Source organism: Callorhinchus milii, unplaced genomic scaffold (genome assembly GCF_018977255.1).
Source record: "Callorhinchus milii isolate IMCB2004 unplaced genomic scaffold, IMCB_Cmil_1.0 Scaffold5, whole genome shotgun sequence".
Classification (NCBI taxonomy): domain Eukaryota; kingdom Metazoa; phylum Chordata; class Chondrichthyes; order Chimaeriformes; family Callorhinchidae; genus Callorhinchus; species Callorhinchus milii.
In genome coordinates, this window is record NW_024704746.1 from 15,191,008 (window position 1) to 15,215,586 (window position 24,579).

Here is a 24,579-nt window from a genome sequence, read left to right on the forward strand (position 1 = left end):
CAGCATTCGTCCTCTGGATGGAATGAATTTGATAAGCTCAAAGACCATTGTTGTTCTATAGATTCTTATACACTTGTGAGAGATGATGGTCTTTAACATGAATAAAACAAAGCCAGTAACATATGGTAAGTGGCACAATATTCCAGTTATTTTATCCCATTTATTTATGACTTTCAAATTGTTTCTGGAACGAATCGTGTAAGAAAATGCATTAATCATAAATAAATTGCCACCAGTTATCATTTAAATGTTCACATTCTTAAACTGAATTTATCATTAGCCAGATAGATGTTTTGCATAACATTTAATATACTCAGAATCCAAGTAGACCCTAGGAATGTTTCCTGATGTCCTAACATTCCTTAATATAAATTGGCCATTTATTTCATGGCTCTTTGTGGGACCTTATGTGTGCAAATTGACTATTGTATCTGGCTACAAATAGTTACTTGATAACAATTACCCTTGAAGCACTTTGAGACGTTGTAACATTTTAGGTGCTACATCAGATGCAAGTATTATTAATGACCAGCTGAATAATAATAATAATAATCCTTGCATTTGATATAGCGCTTTTCACGTCTTCTAGACGTCCCAAAGCACTTCACAGAATATACTGTAAAGTGAATTGACTGTATATTTGTGGGCAAAAGCGTCGGCCAATTGCGCACAGCAATGTCCCACAAACAGTCATGGATTGAAAATGACCAATTTATTATTGTTTTTTGTTTTTTTGGAGGGATTATTATTAGGCTCTGTGTGGAGTAAGGAAACTTGCCCAAGGTTTCGCCCTCTGCCTGGAATTGAACTCAGGTCTGTCACTTGCAAAGTGAGTGCTCTAATCACTGAGCTACAGGACTCCACAGAAATGTCAACCATACAGAAGAAATTATGTGCCAGAAGCTAAGCGTTTAGATCTTACTATTGGTAATTTTGTTGTTGATCCAAAATATAATTTCTTTGCAGCAGTCTGCACATTTGCACGCTAACAAACACTACTATTACATGACTCATTTTAAATGGTCTGAGCACACAATGAAAGAGCAGCACAAATTTATGTTATTGAATGGATTGCAATTAATTAAGAGCTACTCAGTTGTTAATTAGTTTATGTTTTATAGTATAATTCTTTTGACATTATGTGTGGAAACCAATACTGCTGATAGTTGATTTCAACTATTCAGTGCAAATAATCAATCATTTGCTTTGGTCATTAATATTTAATGTGAAAAGGGCAAATAATGAAAATCAAAACATTTTTGAACAATTCTTTATGTGATCAATTGCTGCAAGGCAACAGGTTATATATGGAATAAGGATTACCAGGAGTGGATTTGAGCACAAATCTGATCAAGGTCTTCAGGGTGATCTCATGAACCACTTCAACTTTGTTCTCGCTAGTTTACATTTAGCATCTGAACTCAAGATGAACTTACCATCTTACAATCAGTCCTGACATCTGCACTTTTGTAAAATAAACTTTGTATTGTATAGACTTGTTGTATTTAGTTTGTGGCTTGCTATCAGTATTAACATCAATGTTCAGTGGATTTCACCTCAATGATGACATTTCTATAATTTGAAGTACAGTAGATTGTTGTTGAGAATGAATTGGGCCCAGTTGAAAACACAATTACAATAGGATAGGTTTGTAACTTGTATCAACATTGAAGTAACTGTCTAACTTTCATGTACAGTATCACCACACATATAATTACTTACATCGGCTAGTCACCACTGAGGTGTTGAACAAGAAATTGATCTTCCATGGGGTGCAAATAGCATATAATGCACACAGTAATTCATTCACAAGTCTCACAAACCCACCTCATATGTGGGATAAAGTCAATACAAGAAGTAACAACAACAGCAAATTGCACCTTTCATGTTGGGAGAACGGCCTAAGGCATTGGACAGTCAAGGGTTTGCACCTAAGTTGGTGGTTGGTAACAAGGTGGGGCGGTGGCAGTGGGGGGGGTGGAGTGGGGGTGAGAGGATTACTGAAGGCATGGTCAAAAGGAAGGAGACAAGGGAGGGGGCATGGCAAAAGGACTCGGATGAAGTTTCAGAGGGTGAGGGCAGAAAGGCTGAAGGCCCGACCATATATGGCAGGGCAGGCAGGGCAGGGAATATAGAGCAGATCAGTGCCCGCTGAGCGGAGAGATCAGGTGGGTTGATAATGTTTTAAGAGTGGCAGGTGTTTGATTTTTATCATTAACAATGTTTTGGAGCTTGTTAATTTCAAGAATGCTTTATGTGATAGAATATTTAGTGCAAAATAAGTAAGGGCAGTCGCTGTGAATGGGCCATCATGTTTCTGAGTGGGCAGAAGTTCAATATTTGGCACTGACTGAAGAGAAACAAATTAACATAGCTTGTAGTGTAGGAATGAAATCCATTGAACAATCCTCCAGGACATTCAAGTCTTTTTTGCATTTGTAAACTAAATAACCCAGTCACCTCACAAAAAACTCCAACCAGTAGTACATGATGTGCATGGGTTACAAAATGGATTAAGTGATCAAAAGGATTACCTAAATGATCAAAGGTAATGAATTAACGACTGAAATAAGCAACTGCCCACGTGAAAGGGCTGTGAACAGATCCGATTACGTTACTGTAATTGTCTTTTCATATAACCCCCTCCTTTCCTAGATAAGGAGAAAAACACTTAAGACAAAGAGGGGCAAGATGTGAAACTAATAATTGGGCATCTGGTTGCATGAGCAAAATCAATGGACATCACTGCACTTTCTACTCTGATTAAGATAATTCTCAGGCTAGGAACAGAGCAAGAGATCTGACCTTACAATCCATCAACAAGCATTTTGACCAATTAATGTCCAACCAGACACTGAGGCCGAATTAGGTTCACATTATAGCAGAGACTTTTGTAAGCTAGATCAAAGAGCATTGGCCCACATTAACTTTTCAATCTTTATGGAACACTGCCAGTCTGTCAATCTGTGACAGATTGAAGTCACCTGGAAAAAAAATCAGCTTCTTTCAAGTCAATTACCAAAAATATTTTCAAAAAAAAGGCTAGATACAGCATGGAATAAACCATTTGCCAAAAAGAGAAATTATCCAAATGCATGAATACCAGAAATTGCTTCTGTACAATACTTATTAAAATTCAGCTGTTTTCCTGTCATGCCAGTCGTTTGTAACAATCCTTTTAGATGAGACCTGGCATCTTGTTGTCAGTAGGCATTCTTTCTTTGCAGTATTCATGTTATGTAAAAGATTAAGTGTCACTTTTGCAGATCATCCTTATATGATAAAATTGTAGAGTGCGGTTGAATGAATCACTGGGAGATATTTTGATAGAATTGGGTAGTATTTGTCTCATGGGCAGTTCCTTTTTTGTTCTGTTTTGTAAACCTTGCTACAGTTTCATTGTATTTGAGTATTGTAATAATAATAATCCTTGAATTTTAGAAACGGCAGCCTGATCACTTCGTTTAGACATCACAACAACAACAACTTGCACTTATATAGCGCCCTCCATGTCGGGTAGCGTCTCAGAGCGCTTCACAGGATACACCGCAAAGTGTACTTTGCACTTTGTGGGCGAATATAATCATACATATTTGGCCTCTGCCGTCTCAGAGCGCAGACAGTAAAATTTAAAGCGGGGAATTATGTCAACTAATGATTCACGTTTTTTTCTCGTTTCCAATGAAAAAAATTCATCGCTTCTGCTTTTTGCCCAGGTGCCCTGATGTATTTTTCTCTATTCGCTAATTGGTAATACTCACATATACAATTCTACCCTCTCCCCACCAACACCCCCCACCCCCATCCCACCCCACCACCCCACCATGACCATGACCATCACAAAAGAACACGATTGTGTGCCTGACAGGAGGTGGATGTTAGGACCCGGAGGAGCTCACGTTTGGTTCCAGTCCCAGGGTTGAGTCTGCAGGATAAGCATACTACTGGGGAAACGGTTTGAGATTCTCACTCAATAATCTCTGCAAAAGAAACACTCTTTGCATCTCCTCATGTGCAACCATTCGCGGAATGAATGTGCGATTCCTCCTATTTCCCTGAACACAGTTGCAGGAGAAGTGCCTACAGATGTGCAAGCCAGTGGGATCAGAACAACGGCAACAGAATGAAGAGGCTGGTGGTAATGTGGGCAACTATTTATTGATGCAAAAAAAAATGTACATTACTTGTGATTTCCCCAACCTTTGCACGCAAAATTGTATGTGTGTGTGGGGTGGTGGGGGGGGGGGGGGGGGGGGATGAATCTAACGTGTTGAAGGTTATCTCTGATTGCAACTTAACTTTTTTTAAAATAAAATAAAAATAAAATAAATGTAGAATAAAATATCTCAGCACCAGCTTCAGTCGATTTCACCTGCCAACAGTATAAAACCTGACAGTATAGACATTAAGTCAGCTTGGAAATGGTCCTGATTTGACTTTGCAAAGTACAGTATTGTAATAACCTCCTTATTTTTTATACACACACATATATATACATACACACACATATACACACACACATACACATATACACACATACACACACTTATATATATACACACACACACACATATGCACACACACACAAGCAAATTTCAAACTGATTTTATTAATCTTGGGCTCTTTTTGTGTGTGTGTGTGTGTGTGTGTGGTGGGGTTTAGAGACATGCAATCGTTGTGTTGTTGGGTCTTTTCGTGTGTGGGAGCTTCCTGGTCATCTACAGCTCCAACAGAGATCAGAGCACCCAGTCCCAGCCTTACAGAGGGGAAGAGGAGAGCAGAGGCAAACAGAGGCACACACAGCCCCAGTCGTCACTGTTACATGGATACATCAACTTTATTGATCACAAGGTAAATCGAACTGTAGCAGAACTGCATTTGGCTGAAAATCCCACCAGTGTGTTATGCATGTGATTGTAGTTCATCTCAACTCCCCCCCCCCCCCCAAAAAAAAACCCACCTTTTTTTAAAATAAAAAATAACAACTCTTTACAGTGGAATAGAACCCACACCCCACCCCATCTCCCTCCCAGAATCGTGTTCTCCCCCCCCCCCCCAAAGTAAGGGTAATTTACTGAGCTGATGGGTGTTGGAACAGACTGAAACAGCAGTAATTGAGGGTTTAGCTCGTATTGCACAGGAGAGGACACTGATCTCTGGAAAATCATCTACTGTACTGTACTGCGAGGTGCTGTTTTGAAGGTTGGAAAGTCAAAATCAGCCTGTAGCAAATGTGACTTACTGATCAGGGAGAAAGCAGGAGTATTTTTTTAATGCAAAAAAAAAATTGATACCATTATATTTTCGCTCTGTGCTACCCAGCTCATGTCATCAGTATTGTGCTTCAATCACTGTGAACTGTTAATATCCTCTCGTCTCTCTCTCTCTCTCTCTCTCACTGTCATCTGTCAGCAGGCTACAAAGCTTGAAAGTGGTTTGGACTCTGTTGCAGGTGTGCTTTATCTTTCTCTGAATAAGCAATGCAGCTCTGGTATAATTTCACCCCAGGTGTTAGCAGAACGAATTAAAGGCATTGAACACGTATTAATAGTTTTTTTTAAAAAAAGAAAATAATAATAGCAATAATAATAAAATCTCTCCTTTTTTCAAAACACCAAGTAACTATGGTACTGGTCTGCATTAATTCATTTGGGGAATCTTTTAAAATGCATAACCTTAACTAAACATCAAAACATTTCACAAAACTGATTTTTTTTTGGAGTGCGACCTATTCACCTTGAAAAACCTGAAATATAGGAAACTTAGCCATGTATAAAATATTCCTGCCACTAACGAATCCCTTTCTGCATCGTAATCAAGACAGGGAAACCACAAACCCCTAGTACTTTCCAAGCCTTGATTTTTCATTAATTAGCACGTATCTTTTTGTTTTATATTATTCTCATTAAAATCTGGTGTTGCCGCAGGGACTAACCCATAGCTATAAGCTTTTATTTCAATTGCTGTGCCTGATGTCATTTCTTAGGTTTGTGCTTTTCCACAGAGATTCAGGCGAATTGTCATGAAAGCATCGCCACATTCTTACAAAGATGGTTAATGTTAATGTTATTATATTCACCAAGGTCCAGTTCTGGATTCCTTCCCCCACCATCACCATTTTTTTTCTTGTGATGGCTTTTTGTCTTTTATTTTTCTATTGGTTATGATTTTACAACCACCCAAGTGGCCATTATTCACGTGTCAGCCTTCACCGTGAGTTTTGGCAGGCTATTCAACGACAGCAGACATCACAATCACAGCCAAACTTAATGCTTTCCTCCTCTGCTATCCACACATCCACTTCAAAAGGGGCATAGAATAGCTATTAATAGCAGGAATGCTAGATGAGTTTACACCTACAGTTAATCTCAGCACCCTTATTGTCTTTTGGGTTGAGTTCACTTAAGGCAGCCTTGAGTGGATTGGATTTGGAACCATCCTGGTTTGTCTGGCTCAGCTGAATCATTTGAGCCTGTGTTGCCTTTTTTAACAAAAAATATATCAACCTTTCACTTAAGGTTGATATATGTTTTTTAAAAAAGGCAACACAGGCTCAAATGATTCATTAATATCAGTATAATTCCCACTAAGTCTGATTGATGCACAGTAATGGACTATGGAATGTTTGCTGCAAGTTTCATTGATTAAAAATGCTCTTTATTGAGCATCCCGGGGTTAATTCTTTGCCACAATAAGTTTTAAGTGTGATAGGTGGAGTGGGCTGATCAGATCCCAGTGATGTGAAAATATGTTGTATTCCCTCTCCCCCATTTTTAAAAAAGGCAGAAAAGATAGTGATTTCTGGAAATGAGATTGTCAAAAACCTTTTTTAATTAGCACTCTGGTTTGGACTCTGATCAGCTTGCTCCACAATTACAGTGCAGCAGTCCATGCTCAGGCTTATCATAGTGGCGTTGTGTGCATATAAATATGTTTCAAGAGTAACATTTGTCAAAGCAACTCAGCACTCTTTCAACAATTTAACTCTGGTTCCTGTTGGGAATTGTATTATGTCCTGGTGCTAGGACAGGTGGATAGAGCTGTTAAAAAAACATATGGGGTCCTTGGCTTTATAAATAGTAGCATTGAGTACAAAAGCAATGAAGTTCTGCTAAACCTTTATCAGTCACTGGTTTTGCCTCAGCTGGAGAATTGTGTTCAATTCTGGGCACCACACTTTAAGAAGGCTATCAAGACCTTGGAGAGGGTTCAGAGGAGATTTACGAGAATGGTACCAGGAATAAAGGACTTTAGTTATTGGAGAAACTAGAGAAGCTGGGATTGTTCTCCTTAGAGCAGAGAGGGTTAATGGGAGATTTAATAGAGGTGTTCAAAATTATGAGGAGTTATGATAAGTGTGGATAGGGAGAAACTGTTTCCACTGGCAAATGGGTCAGTAACCAGGGGACATAGATTCGAGATACTTGGCAAAAGAACCAGAGAGATGAGGAGAAACAGATGGTGGAAACAGATTTAATAACAACTTTCAAAAACGAATCGGGTGGGTACTTGAAGAGGAAAGATTTGCAAGGACATGGGGAAAGAGCGAGGCAGTGGGATTGATCGCAGCGCCTTGGGACGTCCTCCTGACGGGAAAGGCGCTTTATAAATGGAATCTTGTTGTTGTTGTTGTTCATTGGGTAGCTCTTCCAAAGAGCTAACACAGGCACGATGGGCCGTATGGCCTCCTTCTATGCTGTAATAATTAATGATTCTGTAGAATAACTTCAAAACTGTCTGCAGGTTTTTAAATCGAGGCCCTATAATAGGAATGATTCACATTTTGCATATTCACTCAAGTAGTTAAAAAGACAAATATTGAATTATCTAATTGAATGCAAGGAAATGAAAAAGGATAGGAACCCTAGGTAAATCCTTAGTATGTTAATGTTAGTAGCAGTAATCTGACTGAATGCAATGGGATATTTTCTATTTCCGTGTTAGGTTATTATACAGTACAAGATGTACGCAAACTCAGTGGTCTGCATTGATTTTGAATTTCCCCATCAGTTGACATGAAACAAAATCCCTGCTTTACCACTTCAGTTCCACACAGTGCAATACATATGTAGAAACGGACTAATGCTTACATCAAAAACGTCTGGAAAAAATAATGCCACACTTCAGAATCCACTTGAACATTGTAAAATATGTTCAGTTTCAAGTGGGTTTGCCTTGTTTACTTTAGGCAGCAACGAACGAGAAGATAAATGTGCCTTGCAGGTATTAGCATATTAGACTTCATTGTGGAATGGCAAAAAACAGACCATTTGATTTCAAGAATGAGCAATTTATTTTAATTATCGTTTTATAATTGCAATTTGATTTTCAATTGCTATTTGTTCTGGGACTAACTCTAGAGCAGTAGCTCTCATACAGTCTCATGCATCACACTCTCAGATGGTTACTGTTTGGCTAAGAACTTGGTTGGTCACTGCTAAACTAATGAATCAACCTATTATCAAAGCTATATATTACATTTGAATCAGTTTTAAAATAACATTCAGAGTGGCCAACAAAATATTATGTAAGCATTAAATCAAACTAGGTAACATTTGTAATTTTGCAATTAAAACTTTGATATTATTCTGTTCTCATGTGAAAGTGTCTGGTAGACTTGTATGAAAACCTCTGACCTTGTAACTTATTGAATCCTCCTTTCCATTTTAACAACAACAACAACGAAATTACATTTATAAAGTGCCTTTCACACCGGGAGGATGTCCCAAAGCGCTGAACAGTCAGTTGTCGGGGCCCAAGAATGGGGGAGGGGTGGTTTAGCCATGGTTTAACCATATCAAAGTATCAAACTACATTCCCCGAACGTGTTTCAATAACATCATCAATAATGTTTTGATTCCTCAAGTTTATACAAACTTAACTCTTGTTTCTTTTTACAAGTAAACAAACTTCAGTTGAATTAAGGTACCATAAATGATTTTGATTAAAGCTTTCCAGGGAGCTCTGAATATCTCTTTTTCCCAACTCTGCACATTTATAGCCATCATTTTGATAGATTTAAGATGTTAATGTTGGAAAAAAACAAGGTCATATCATACTCTGGCACATTTACTATTTGTTCACATGCTCACAAATAATTCTGAATGATAACAATTCCATATTTCTTTGTGGTGATGCTTTATATTTTGGTATTTCTTAGTGTGAGTAATAATTCAATAAAGCCCTTTCATTATCAGAACAATATTGCAGCCAAATTTGTGATATTAATGACAGAAGCAATCTTTAAAAGAAAATCAGAAGAAGGTAGAGATATACCATGAGGAGGATTTAAGGAAAACAAGAAAGACATAGCTGGTTAAATATAAACTAGATGTGATGGAATTAAAGGATTAATTGAAACCAAGGTTAAAATATTTATTAAATAAATCACATTGAAACTATACTAATTATGAAGAAAGGGTTGGGAAAGTTCGTCAGTTGTCGCTTTGGTTCAATACACTGGCTGAAATCCAGGTGTAAAATCTATTTTAGAGTTGTTTTTCATTATGTCAAGTTGTGGCGCTAAAACGTTATCCTTGCTCTGTGAGTCACAACTGCAAAACACAGTCTATTTTGGTGCAGGATTTCTTTATCTCTGCTAAGCCATAAGGCCACAGGGGTGAATGTTGTTGCTGCTGTCGGTGCTATCTGACTCTTTATCTTTAGACACAAGGCATGGTGAGGGCACAAAGCTGTCTTTGCATAAATGTTCTCCTTTGAACTAATAGCCTTAGAAAAGTAACCAACATGTTACTGGAATGATTTAGTAGCCGAGAAATATTGCAATATTTCATAGCTACTCTGACTACATAAATGTTGGTAAACTTAAATCTAGACACTGCAACAGTGACCCTTATTATGTTCCACAGGCAATGAACAACACGTGGACTGTTAGACACGTGGATTGATGAGAGAATCCGTATGAAACGTTTTAATAAAAGTCTTATAAGACTGCAAATATAGCATTAGAAAACAAGTCTGGCATCTGGTGATGTCACAATTGTAACAGGAGTCTGTTCTGTTCAACCACTAACCACTGAAGAAATTTCTCTGTTACACCAAGTTACAAAAGTACATTCCACTAAGCAATTGGTAGATTTGTAGAATTCTTGCCTCTGAACCAAAAGGCTGTGGGTTCAAACACTTTGAGATATTTTGACATGATAAGGTGCTTTTATCACATGCAAAGACTATTATCATTAATAAACTAATGCCCATAAAAGCACTACTAATAGGGGTGGGGGTAAGAATATCAAAGAAAACAAGGCTCTAATAAAAACAAAGGAGTATATTGAAATTGATGCGCAGATGTCAAATATCAAAGGAAATTACAGCTTGGTTTTATTGCATTTGTATTGTCTTTATATTGCAAATAGTTTAAATGACCTTTACTTCATGACAGCATTTGTTCAGTTGTAGTAACCTAGTCCATAAACATCGTCCTCATCATATTCTTTGCCTTATATTATAGACATTTTTCAACATGATGCATGTTTCTTCTTGCCTCGGATACATTTTCTCCCCATGAATATTTTCTCTTCCTAAACCATTAATCTGGTTGATAACTTTGGTTTATTTTTATCCTGTCATGGTATTCAATAAAATCCTTACTGGGTCTTAGGTTTATTTAAAATATTTATTTTTAAATCATAGCATCTAATTTGATTGATCAACTAACTTCTTCTACCACAACGTAAAGAATTTTTGAAAATGTCATAGATTTTCATTAAGTCTGCTACTAAGCCTCTTGGTAATTTGTTCTGTAGAATCCATTGGCCTAGAAATCCATGAATTCAAATCTAAAAGGATATTATTTCAACTAGGATATCAATCCTATGCATTTCGTCAAATCTAAAAGGACATTATTTTAACTAGGATATGTGACGAAATTACTTCTGAAGCTAATTAGGCACCTTTAATATATTCTGGTTTCCGAATACAGTTCCAAAATCACCTGCAACCTTCCAAAAGTTGCCATTGCTCAAATGTGAGCCTAAATAGGGAGGGTGTTCAACAGAAGATACATTACAATCAAACCTGATGATTCCTTTCCCTTCATTGTGCTTTTCCAGCAGAATTGGAGTGATCAATCGTAGAAGGAATCTTAGTTGATATATGCCTTCGGTACAACCGGGGCCAACTGTAGTTTACCAGATCCAGTGTACCGATTAACCCATCTAGAACAGCGGTTGATAGACTCTTAAGCTAAAGTCATTGCTTTTGTTCACAAAACCATTTAGTTTCACACCTTAATAATAATAATAATATTTTCATTTGATTTATCGCCTTTCATGCTGTCCAGGCATCTCAAAGAGCTTCATAGGATATCCTGTAAAGTGGATTGACTGTGTATTTTGTGAGTGAAACGTGGCAGCCAATTGCACACAGCAATGTCCAACAAACAGCCATGGTGACAAATAAATGAGGGTACAATGATTTATAAAACCCCTCACAAGGTTTCACACTTCGTTCCTGGTAAATAAATTCAAATTTGAGCTGCAGCCATACTATAGTCATAATTAACCAAATTAATTGTAATGAGTGGCATGATATTGCTCCATGCAATCATCATAATAAATGTTGTCAAAACTGTTAACCACATTTAACGTGTGAAGTGTAATTCACTTGCGTTGCCTGCTCATTCTTGCTTCATGTAAAATCTTGGCAGAATTGTTTCAGTGTTTTCTGCCTGACAGCTACAATTTATCAATGTAGGCTGCAATCGCTGTGAGCGAAGTGATAGTCAATATTATATTAAGAATTTCCATTAGGAAATTATGAATACTTTTTAGCTCATCATAACCTATGTGACAAGTAATAATGTTTGCATGTAAATTGTATCAAACATCTTGCTTCTTATAAGATATGCATTCTGCCGTCCCTTCCATTGATCACTTTCTCAGATAGCTTATAACTTTGTTATAGACAATACAGTAAAGCATTCAAGCAAAATAGACAGGACATTAACTGGTAAGTGTGGTAGGAAGTGTTTGGTCACACATTTAAAAATAAACGGAGATCATTTTTTCTGAGTTTATTATAACAATGCTTGGAATTATTAGGCCAGAATTAATTTAAATAAACAACATTTCAGAGAAAGTGTAATTTGTTATGGTAGATATCCATTTTAAGGTTCTCTGTTTCAAGAATTGATTGATAACAGTAAATCCTTTTACTCATAATAACGTTTATGACTGCTGAAACCTTGGTCTATGCCTTTGTCCCCTCTCGGCTGGACTATTCTAAACCCCTCCTCGCCGGCCTCCCCTCCACTACCATCCATAAACTCCAGATTATTCAAAACTCTGCCGCTCACATTCTTACCCGCACCAAATTCCGTTCCCCGATTACCCCAGTCCTTTCCAGGCTGCACTGGTTGCCTGTCCCAGAGAGGATCAACTTCAAGATCTTCACTCTTGTCTTCAAATCCCTCCACTCCTCTGCACCCCACTAACTCTCTGACCTCCTCTCTCCTCAAAACAGTGCCCGTTGCCTTCGTTCCTCCGGGTCTGGCCTTCTCCTTGTCCCGCGAGTCCTTCGCTCCACCCTCGGCAGCTGTGCCTTCAGCCATTATGCCCCGAGGCTCTGGAACTGTCATCCTCACTCCCTTTGTCTCATTCCCTCTCTTCCTATTTTCAGGTCTCTGCTGAAGACCTTTCTTTTCGACTGTGCCTTTGGTCACCTTCCTCCCCCTCCCCCTGGCTCGGTCCCAGGATCTGTTACTGTAAAGTGCTCTGAGACACCATCCGGCGTGGATGGCGCTATATAAATCCGAGTTGTTGTTGGTTAGAAAGTTCCAGTTTTCAATAGGAATTCGTGGATGCACATTGTACCAAATAAGTAGTGAACATGAGCACATTAATACAAAATTGCACAATTTGTTAATCTCATTCAGAAGCCTGTGATGTTATGAGGGTTTCCGTTCTACATTTTAGGTTAAGACAATCTTGACGAGTGCTTTTTGTCTGGTCATGTATTCGATTTTAAACCATTTGATGATGATGTTGAGAAAGGAGTTTCTCCCAGTGTCTTGGCCAACAATAGCGCAGATATAATGCTCATTCAACTTCATGGCTGTTGCGGGACATTGCTGTGTGCAAATTGGCTTCAATATACTTTGAAGAAAATTCTGGGAAGCTCTTTGAGACATCCTCTTGACACGAAAGGCACTATATCAAATTAAAGATTTATTTATTATAATTAAGAAATGTGGGAATGTGTTTCACTCTCCCATGCTAAAATCAGTCACCAGGAGCAAACAAAAAATTGCCCAAAATGAAAATTTAGAAAAGGAAGGACAATCAATCTGCCACTTATCTTGGTTTGTTTTATTGGCAGTTTGTATACATCCAACCACAAGGGGAAATAATAAATATTAAAAGCTGCAATTAGTGTACGTAACTATTACAAAAGACATGTAAGAAAAATGCCTGCTTTAATAGAACAGGGACCTGGCTATGGCAATGTTCTCCATGTTGTAAGTTGAACTTCAGTGCACTCTGATTTCAACATCTAATCTCTGCTTACATCTCTCGTGGCACTTCACAGAGTTAAGCAAACTGTGTGTAGCTGCCATTTGACCTATGTGCCAAGGATTGACAAACTCTCTTTCCAGTCAATTGCATGTGTACTCTGAATTCACTTATTGTATTTTAATGCATGTGCTCCCAGCTCCTAGCACAGTATCTCTGAGGTCTTAATTTTAAGAAACATGCTGCTTTGTGGTGCGAGTTAGACTTGTATCCAAGGACTTAGTTATGCCCCCCCCAGTCATCCCTCCTCATTCATCTCACTGCCTGTGGATCACCATAGCCCTGATGCCTTTTTGAAAATAAATTAGATATGATTTTCTGGAATTGGCAGTGTTCCCCTGCCTTTATCTCCTGCACACTTATTTTCATTTCTTTCTCATCCACCTCAGAGAAAGGAAAACATATTTTCACTGAGAATAATTTGTCCTTCAAATGACTCCATCAATTTTTCAAATAGAATAATTTATCTCCTCCTGTTCCCATTGCTGCTTTGCCCATTGCCAACAAGCTAGTTGCACTGAATGCCATTGAAGAGGATTCACACCAAGTTAGGTACATTTACAATGGTCCCAATGGTTATCTGAGGTCTAACTGACTTAAGCTATTTATAAATTTAGGACAATTATTGTAAAGAAAAACTACATTTAGATTGCTCCTTTCATGTAAAAAAACGCCTTGGAGTATTTTACAAACTAAAATTAATATTATGTAGGAAATGCAGCCGCTAATTTTGCCTACGCACAACAATGAGCTGAGTCACTAATTATTTGAATTGGGGGTGAATCTGGATGAGGAGGGAATAGAATTGTATTGTGCAGAGTATGCTGTGTTAGTTCTACCTAGCTCAAGTGGACGTGAGTATGTGTATATACATGTTTATACACATACATACCTTTCCAAATTGGGCATCCTGATAATGTGCAACCAATTGAGAAAATGTAGATCTGCTTTCAGTTCTCCTTTAACAAATCAATATTGAATGCAAATAAATTACTATCACCTGTCAGAAAGGTAAAGATGATTTTTGTTTGTCTTTCAGCCTCTAAAAATACATTGTAAAAACTGTGCACTGGTTACTAGCTCTGGACATCTTACTGGGAGCAACCGAGGCACTGAGATTGACGAAACAGATTGTGTCATTCGCATGAACGATGCACCAACACGCGGTTATCGAAAAGACGTGGGTCAAAAAACAAGCCTTCGAGTTATTGCTCACTCCAGTATCCAGCGGATTTTGCAAAAGCGCAACGAGCTGTTAAATGTGACCCAGGATCCAGTGTTTGTCTTCTGGGGTCCCAGCAACTACATGAAGAGAGACGGAAAAGGTTTAGTTTACAACCACTTGCAGCTGATACATCAAATACTACCGAAGCTAAAGATTTACACAATTACACGGCAAAAGATGCTGTATTTTGATGAACTTTTCAAAAGAGAGACTGGAAAAGACAGGTATGGAGGAAATATTATCCTGTAGACTTGTCTGTGGTACGACAGTAAAGGACTGTATTTCCAGCAGGGCCAGACGGGAACTTTAGAGAGGATCATTAAAACTCAATAGGATTTGATGTACCAAGATAATGAATGACCTATTATTGAAGGTCAGGTAGTGGGGGAAAAAAGTATTAGCTTTCAAAAGGCAACTAGCAATAAGATCTAAAATAATGATTCTGCACTACAGCACGATAACATCTGTCATTTACAGTTAAGCCCTGAATTTCACATTTATGAACCACTTCAAAATGATGCAGGAGTAAAGTAACAATTTTGTGTCCTGTCTAATCTATAAAAAGAAAACATTTTTGTTGTGCATCTTTGAGATGTCTAGAAGATGTGAAAAGTGCTATATCAAATGCAAGGATTATTATTATTATCTGTGGTAATTTAACGATATCAAAAAAGTGTTTGTGATGTTCCAGTAAATTGATATATATTAAAAAATCAAAACTGGAAGGACTTTAATATCTAACATGAATATATCTATTCATATATCTGATACCAGAGTGTTTGTCGAGACAGCTGCACTTTTGCATACTTCGGGAAACAAACTCGCCACTCAGTTACTAGTCGTCTTACTTGTAAAGAAGGAATGCAATGTCAGTCTGGTAAATATGAGCGTGTGATCAAATTACATAACAAAATAATGAATTTACTTAAACCTAAATATTAATAAATTAAAATTTTACAAACTTACTTATTAAAATGCAACTTTTCAATGACCTGCATCAAAGCTATTATAATACCGCTGACTGGTATAGCTTCTAAATTCGGGTTAATGGGGAAGAGAGCTTATAGTTTTTTGAAGTCAAAGTACACTACACAATTTTAATAGTGCCAGTTAAATGAATGAGGGTAAAAGTATATCGATAATTCTATATTTATTGAAATTTCTTTCCACTTTGTTCTGTCTTTTACAATATCAGCACACTCGCTCAGTCTATAAACTGATACATTAAGTAGCACCACATCATGATTGCCATATTTGGACATAGGCGTTACAACTTATTTGTTTTCAAAGGTTTTTTTTCCGGTAAAGCTTTAAAATTTTACAGCCATAGACCTAAAGGGAATGCATGTTTTATTCTATACCTGCACTTGAGCTGGTGTTTCAGTATAGATCAACTAATTTGATAGGAAATATAGTACTGTAGTTAGTTGCTAGCTGACTGAATAAAGTGTTGTACATTGAGCTGAGACTTTGTATTAGCCTTTGAATTTTGGTAATCATGTTGAAGATGTGTCTTCTGAGCTTATTAGTATAATTAAAGTTTGAGTTAACTGACAGTAGCCAAAGGCTGCAATAAATAACAGCTGCATTTGTTTGGCTCTTAGAGCTCATCTATTGATCTTTGAGCTGCAGAAATGGCCAAAACTGTGAAATAACGACTTCAGTCTTTGACTCTAGACATTTAACTGCTCAGTTAAGAGTGGTGCAACTCTTTAGCAACAGACGTTTGAAAACATACCGGAACTGTCCACAGTGTTAATCTAAAGAGATTTAAAACATTTAGGACCTGGAACAGAACAGTTTTAATACCATTGATCCCTATTATAATGCACTTTTTTAAAGCCGATTTGCTTAATAGAGAAATTGGGGTGTGGAGCCCGACATTTACTTATCAATAAATCCAAATTGCACACAGAAAGACGACTGGCCAGAAAGTGATATCGGCCCGACCTGTTGACCCAGAAGTCAGCTTTTGTTTTCTGTGGGAAGCAGCAGGATGCATTGAAGAGCATCTCTTGATAAAAGTTTTTGACTCAAAATATCAAGAGTGTAAACTTGGATCTAAATTTGGATTTTATAATAATCAGAACTAAATTAGGCATTAAATAATTTAACAGAATTGTTACAGTTATCTCTGAAGAAGTGCCTATAACTAACTAACTACCTGCAGACTTTTGAAGTACAGGAACATGGATCGAATAGGCCAAATATATTTTTCGCTCACCCTTAAGTTTTTCATCTTCTAAAAGAACTGATTATTTCCTCTGGCTACAATTCTAAATGTTAATGCATGAAGAATAGTGGTTGCTAATTGACTTTCAGGAGACCAGTGTTAGGTGGCAATAAAATAGAAACCTGCTGCCATCTGGCATTCACACTGAAGAATATTGTTAATTTGTTTTAAATATTCACATTTATTGAGTTTTGGCCAAGAATAAATGGAACTCCATCTTGCTGTACTTTGCTGCACTTAATGACCAGCTGCTCTGCATCTGCCTTCTCCATTATTTAAACTTTGAGACTGCAATTCATTCCATTATGTCGCCCAACTCCAACCACTTAATGATTTTAGCAAAGCTTTGCCGGACATCAGGATGTGCACACATGTTGCTAGTCATTATCTCAACTGGAAGTATTGATGAATAGCTTTACATCTATCTCAGTAAAATGTTGAGCTAATTAGGTAGAAGTGATCTAAAGGCTGTTCCAGATCTTCAGTTGAATTCTCATTCACTGTCGAACCCTGAGAAATGGTGGAAATGCTGTTGTAACAGTTATGTAGCAGTAGGGCATTGGTTAGCTGCAAACCCAAACCGCTCCTGAAAACTCCAATAACAATATCAAATCATAAAGTTGTCTCTGACAATTCTTCACGTCATGTTCCTGATCGAGTGCTGAGCAGAATGAAGTGCAGATCAATTGATGGAATGTAAAAATAAGCAAGTTGAACAGTTTCAAAACATTAGTTAAATGCAATGTTGATGTGTTTATAATTTCCTCCTAAATTCTGCTTTCTATTACGATACTTTGTTAAAGATATGAATTGTAAGTATACCTGGGTTTTTAAGTCTTAGTTTATTAGGATGAATCCAAAACAATTATAACAAGGGGGATTTGATATGCGGTGATTTCCAATAGCATTTTTAACAAGGAAACTGAAAGTGGTACAGGTTCAGTACCCGCCATCTCACAGGAACTCCACTCGGTGTACACTGACTCTCAGGAAATGTGCTCAGTGTACACAGTCCCTCTGAAACTCAGCTCAGTACAAATTCCTAAGAGTCGTTGTGACATACCTATTTAGCAGAAAACATCTCCACCTCTTATTAAGGAATCCCACTGGAAATCATTGTAAATTGCATATTTTTGAATGCATCAATAAATAATACTCGCATTTGATTTTGTACCTAGAATGTCGAAACATCTCAAAATGCCCTGCAGTAATTACTGTTCACTTTAGTGACTGTGTATTTGTAGGCGAACGTGACAACTAATTTGGACACATCAGTGTTGCACAACCAGCCAATGGGTGAAGGCCCAATTTATTGGAGGATTGGAAACTCCCTTCTCTTTTTGAATAGTTTTAAAGATTCTTTAACCACCTGAACAGCCAGATGGTAGCATGGTTTAACATCTCATCTGAAGGACGACACCTCTGACAATGCAGCTTCCCACCAACAGCGCATTGGACAGTCAGCATCTGGAAACATTGGGGGTAACAAGCATAAATTTTAAAAAAGCTGGCCCCAAGGTTACTCGCAGAACAACAGAAAGGTAGAATCGAGTCAATCTTTTGTGGCTGTCTCTGTCGTCCAGTTCCTGAGTCAAGTGGGTTCATAGCAATCTAAGACACAGATGATGACATACCAGAATAGTCAGCTGAAGAAACTCCCTTCCCTTTCCGAATGATATGAGGTCTTTAGCATTCACTAGGAAAGGCAAGCAGGCAGGACATTGGGCTCAGTGTCCCATCAGAAAGACAATCTGCTATGATGCAGTGCTCCTCGAATTCTGCGCTGGAGTGTCAGCCTGAACTATGAGCTCAAGTTCTGACATGGGGCTTGAACACAAACCTCTGTCCGAGAGTTGACCATATTACCAACTGAGCTAAACTATCAACAGTTATTGAAGAAATGCAGTGAGTGAAGTTGGAAGTAGAATGGCAATTAATTTGCTCTCACGTGAGAACGACAATGAACTCACTGAATGTTTTTAATATAGTGTTTTAATTGCCAAGCTTTGTGATTTAAATAAATTGTACTAAGGTACTAATTACATCAGTGGCACCAGCAAACTATGCTCGGATCATGTTTATAACAGTTATATCAGTATACAGTGAAGGCAGTTAGTCATTTCTGAATAGTGGGGGTTCACTGCAGTTTCCACAGGAGAGTTTGTACGTGTCGGAAAAATTATATTCTTGTTTGTATCACAACAAATATGAAATTACACCTTACAAGTATTTTCAGCTTTTTTCCAGCCTTTTTAAACAGTTTTGCTGTTATCAGCAGGCAGCTTCATACACCTTATTTGTATTCATTATGAAAACATTTTAGAAAGCTTTTTTCTGTCATGTTCTTTTCTCCTATAAACATTTTGACACTTTCACATGGGGAAAAAACAAGGTTGCATAATTAAGTTGCAAATTAGTATCCAAACACAGTTTTTAAAATAACTGAGCTCTAAACTACAGTAATCTAAAAGTAGAAAATGTTTAATTTCCAGGAAAACTTCCAACTCGTGGCTGAGTACAGGCTGGTTTACAATGATCATCGCCCTTGAATTTTGTGACAGAATCAATATTTATGGAATGGTTCCACCCACCTTCTGCAGGTAAGGATACAGCATTCGCAAGCTTTACCTTTCTATCCTGAAGGAATGCAATATCAACAATATCTTTTGAAAGCTGCACACCATGAGGGCACTACTGCTGTGTCCGTTCATCTTTGCCTTCTTTGTAGGGTTGAACATTTGATTTCATTGTGTGTCTCCAAAATTGGCCAATATGATTCACCACAGATATCGCAGAATAGTTCCATCACTCATTGCAATGATCCGATTCAAATTGCTGAATATAGTTTACAGGATTGAAACTCAAATTTCCTGTTCCATCGAAAAAATAAATGTTTGTCTTCACACAGAATTAACTGGTGAAGTTTTTTTTGGTAACGTTAATAAAACACCAGCAAGAGTGACAGAGCATTCTAGTTTGACATACTCTAGCTATTAAAATGTCATGACACTTTAGCTCATGCCTACCATATTCAGTGTTCAGTGACTGTTCAGTCAAGCTAACCAGATCCAGTTGTGTTTCGCACTTGTTTGCTGCACCAATCTTCCTTGATTACATTCAAGTAACATTCAATCAATCTTAAAGGTTTGACACACAGACCTAATATTATGAACTCCTTGCACTGAATCCTGTATTCTAAAAATAATTGTAATTTGCTGGCAACAAATAACTAAGGAAGTGTTACTCTGATATTTTCAAAGTGAAATAAGTTGCAATACAAAATCAAAATATTTTAAAGCATCTCAACATGCTTCATTAGATAAAGTAGACACTGAGGGACTGGATAAAGTAGACACTGAGGGACTGTTTCCCTTGGTAGGAGAATCTATAACCAGGGGTCACAGTCTTAAAATTAAGGGTCAGCCTTTCAGAACAGAGTTGAGGAAACATTTCTTCACTCAGAGGGTAGTGAATTTATGGAATTCACTAACCCAGAAGGCTGTAGATGCTCAATCCTTGAACATTTTCAAGGCTGAGACTGATAGATTTTTTAAAAATAGAGGGATCAGGGGATATGGGGAGAGGGGCAGGCTCGAGGGGCCGAATGGTCTACTCCTGCGCCTAATTCTGATGTTCTTATGTTCTTAGCATACGAATGACAGTATACTAAGGTGTTGCACACTGCATGATGATTCAGACTTTCACATGAGACAGCCATTTCCCCCCCCCCGCATCAATAATATCAATTGCAATAATTTAGATTGTTAGGATCATATTTACATTATTTATGGTTTATAAAAAGGAGCATAAAAGGACATATTTTTGCATGGCATTTATCCAAAGAGCACAAATCTAGTTTTTGTTTCATTTTAATCTTCTACGAATCTTTGTTGTGGGATTGTGCCCACATTGAAAAGACACTGAAAGCAGATTGCACCAGTAAAAGTTGTACCAATTTGGCAGTACAAATATATTATATATAATACATAATATATTATATTATAATATATAATATATAATACAATATATTATGAGAACATTCCAAAGTCAAAATAACACTTGTAAACCACTGATAACTACATTATCCATATGAAACCGAGAAAAGCTAGGAAGGAACAAGAGACATCAAATGGATATTGGGGAGCATGCGGAGTGTGCAAAATATAGGTGCAAATATTATCCTGGTTCACCCGAAACTGGAGAACATCAAAGCTTTTTGTAAATCAGTCAAAATTATCAGGTCAACACTTCAATAAATATATATGTGTTGGGCTGACTTAAAATAGAATTGTAAAGAAAAAATTGTGAATTACAAAAGTAAAAAAAAATATTTTTCTGTACCATCCAAAAGTCCTATGGAATGTTCCTTGTGTCTTTTGGGTGAGAGAAGAAAAATTATACCTGATGCCAATACCTGCAGCCTGCTCCTTTGAGAACCTCACACAGGATAACATTGCAGTGGGGATAAATGAGACTGAATATAAATGAAATAGTTTTCAGTAGAGTTTCAAGACAAGTTATAATCTTGCTGGGATAAAATCCCATATTGAATTTATGAAACTAGGTCATACTTCACAATGTATCAATGTGGATAATGTAGATTTCAGGACAAAGTGACCTGTGCTAGCAAAATGGCACAAGTACATTGAACTGTACTAAAATGGCTTGTCTTAATTAGGTAGTATAATTTAAATTCCACAATGTAATTTAGTTTCCAATATGTATTTTCCAAGGCTTTTCCAGCAACATTTCATAGTTTTAGTTCCAGGTTCCTAAGATGGAACTGTACTCTTGCAAGATGATGCCACAACTGCATAGGCTTCTGGAAAGAGAATGGATTGTGGATATAATGACAAGGCAGGAAGCTGTTTGAGAATAAACAAGCACAACAGGCTTGTTTAGCCTAATGGGCTTTCCTTGTCCTTTTTTATATGTTTCTACTAATGGTTTGCTCAATAAATAAATAATTAGAATGTTCTGCATCATTTCACATTCGCAGAACCTTTCATGAAGATACTCTAAATGAACCTGATCTGTACGATTGTATTTTTGTTTAGGAATCCTCATCACCAATCAGTACCGTACCATTACTATGAACCTCTAGGACCTGACGAATGTACCATGTATATTTCACATGAACGCGGTCAGAAGGGAAGCCATCATCGCTTCATTACCGAGAAGAGGGTATTTGCTGGGTGGGCTCAAAGGTACAATATTCATTTCTATCAGCCAGATTGGAGACCAGAGTCAATTTCTGTCAATCACACTGAGTACGAGGCAAAATTATGATGAAAAATGTATTAACAGCTGCTGGCCTCGTGGGACTGGTCTTTTATCAGTGGCCTATGTTCGAATTACAAAGTGACTGCTTCAGCAAAGGGTACCATTCTTCAACAAGTTTCATACGTACATTCCAGCAAACAGGGTAGGAATCCTTGCACCAGCAAAGCTGTCCTAAACTAAAGGAACATTAGCCGTAAGCTTAAGGAATCAGGAGATTTTAGATATACATTTTAAACTGCATTCAACTTGCTATTCGAAATGTTTAAATTCTGCAGCCTTGACGACTCTTTATTCTTTCTATTTCTAAATGTTGTGACTTTCCGTCAGCGATCACTCACAAATAATATTAATTTTATTATGCGGTCAGTTTGTTGAAATTTTGAATGTGTCACCTTGAACTATTAGGAACACATTAACCAAATACCACGAACAGATGAGAGTTGTGGAAGATTGTTAAATGTAGTGCTCAAATATGCAGATTACACTTTGCAACACGTACTGTGAATCGTTAATAAAGGAAGAATAAAAGTGCTTTGTCAAAAATTGTGAGAAACAAATGTTGTTTTGAGACTAATGGATTCTTTAAAAGTGTATCAAAGCACTTTACAGGATTTATTGTAAAGTGTACTGACCGTATTTTGTGTTTCCCTTACAGAAACATATCCTGTAAGAACCATATTGAAATCTTATGTTTTAAATTGTATAACTCTTACTTAATTTTACTGTATTTTAATTGCAATGCAAACTTTAAATAGACAATTTAAAAACTCATACAAATTTTGAAACAATAGCCAACGACAAAGTATCTGCCTCTGTATCTGTGCGTCTCTTTCACTCTGACTGTGTCTCTGTAGCTGTGTGACTCTGTATCTCCCTCTCTTTATCTCTCACTCTATGTGTCTGTGTTTCTGTATCTCTCTCTTGTTACTGGTTGAAAGTGATTGATGGTTTTTGCTGCTAACCACTGGCTTGCTCCACTGTTTTTCCTGTTGGGTCAAACGAAGCCTGGTCTCCGGACTCACAGTGTCCATAAGAGTTTGAGGGCCAGAGGAAATCACTCCCAGACAGATATGCGGCACTCAGGCCACCAGTTGGATGAACCCTGCCCTAGCCAGTAACAATTTTAGCTCTCTTGATTTGTATTCCCCTCTGATATTGCAGCCCAATATCTTGTTTGCTATATTCATTGTAGCAAATTACTGGGCTGGTTGTTTCAACCATGTTTCCACAATAATCCTCAAATCCCTTTCCTGATCCGTAAACCGGATGACTATTCCATTTCAACATTTAATCTTTTGCTTGCTAACTTCCATCTTAATTTTACATTTGTCTTGATTGAATTGAACTTTCACCTAAATCCTTCTGAATCTGTTGATTTATTCGCTCTGCCTTCAATTTCAGTACTATTTAAAATAATATCATAAACCTTGCATTTGATATACCGCTTTTCACATCTTATAGACATCTCAAAGTGCTTCACAGAATATACTGTAAAGTGAATTTGTGGGCGAATCGCAGCAGCCAATTGCACACAGCAGTGTCCCACAAACAGTCGTGGATTGAAATGACAATTTATTATTGTTTTCTTTTCTTGAGCGATTATTATCAGGCATGTGGAGTAAGGAAACTTGTTCAAGGTTTCACCCTGCTGGGAATCAAACCCAGGTCTCTCGCTTGCGAGACGAGTGCTCCAACCACTGAGCTACATGACCCCACACTACAGTCCACATTTACAAACAGAGATCTTGTTTTTAATTCACTTACAATTTCTAAGTTTTAATTAAAATTAACTCCATATTATCTTCTGTATTTGAATATTTCAGATGTGTATGCGTTGCTACCATGCCAATATTTATTTGCTCAACATTATCCCTTTCACGTGATAGGAATTGACACAATTAATTCAGTGTTTTGTGTCTGCATTCCTCTAGAACCTTTCTTGTTATTAAGTATTGATAATAATCCTTGCATTATCAGAGCGCCTTATGTTGTTTAAATGTCTCAAAGGATTTCACAGGATATACTGAAAAGTGTAATGAGCATAGGGGAATGTGGCAGTCAATTTGCACACAGCAATGTCGCACTATCTGGGGGATTCCTGGCCAGGAGAACGGGAGAAACTCCCTTCTCTTTTTGAGTTCTGGCATGGATCTTTAAAGTCCTCCTAAACAGGCAAATGGGACCTTGATTTAATTCTCATCTGAAGGATGGCACCACTGACAATAGAGGTACCCAGCACTGCATTGGACTTAGGAAGTTCAAAATTCCAACCTGGGGCTTGTAAGACGTACAGCAGTTTAAAAGCA

At 37.5% G+C, this 24,579-nt stretch overlaps 1 protein-coding gene across 2 annotated transcripts; it reads left to right on the forward strand.

Moving 5' to 3' along the window:
• Positions 1 to 3,869: 3,869 nt before the first annotated feature.
• Positions 3,870 to 22,632, forward strand: st6galnac5a (ST6 (alpha-N-acetyl-neuraminyl-2,3-beta-galactosyl-1,3)-N-acetylgalactosaminide alpha-2,6-sialyltransferase 5a). Of its 2 annotated transcripts, none has more exons than XM_007887265.2 (5): positions 3,870 to 4,138; positions 4,663 to 4,851; positions 14,572 to 14,981; positions 19,483 to 19,590; positions 22,048 to 22,632. In XM_007887265.2, the coding sequence occupies exons 1-5, from the start codon at positions 4,034 to 4,036 to the stop codon at positions 22,277 to 22,279; spliced, it is 1,044 nt and encodes a 347-aa protein (XP_007885456.2). In that variant the 5' UTR covers positions 3,870 to 4,033; the 3' UTR covers positions 22,280 to 22,632. The 2 variants fall into 2 exon arrangements, with proteins under 2 accessions (XP_007885456.2, XP_007885457.2); XM_007887266.2 differs by having other exon boundaries at positions 4,028 to 4,143.
• The last annotated feature ends 1,947 nt before the right edge of the window (positions 22,633 to 24,579 follow it).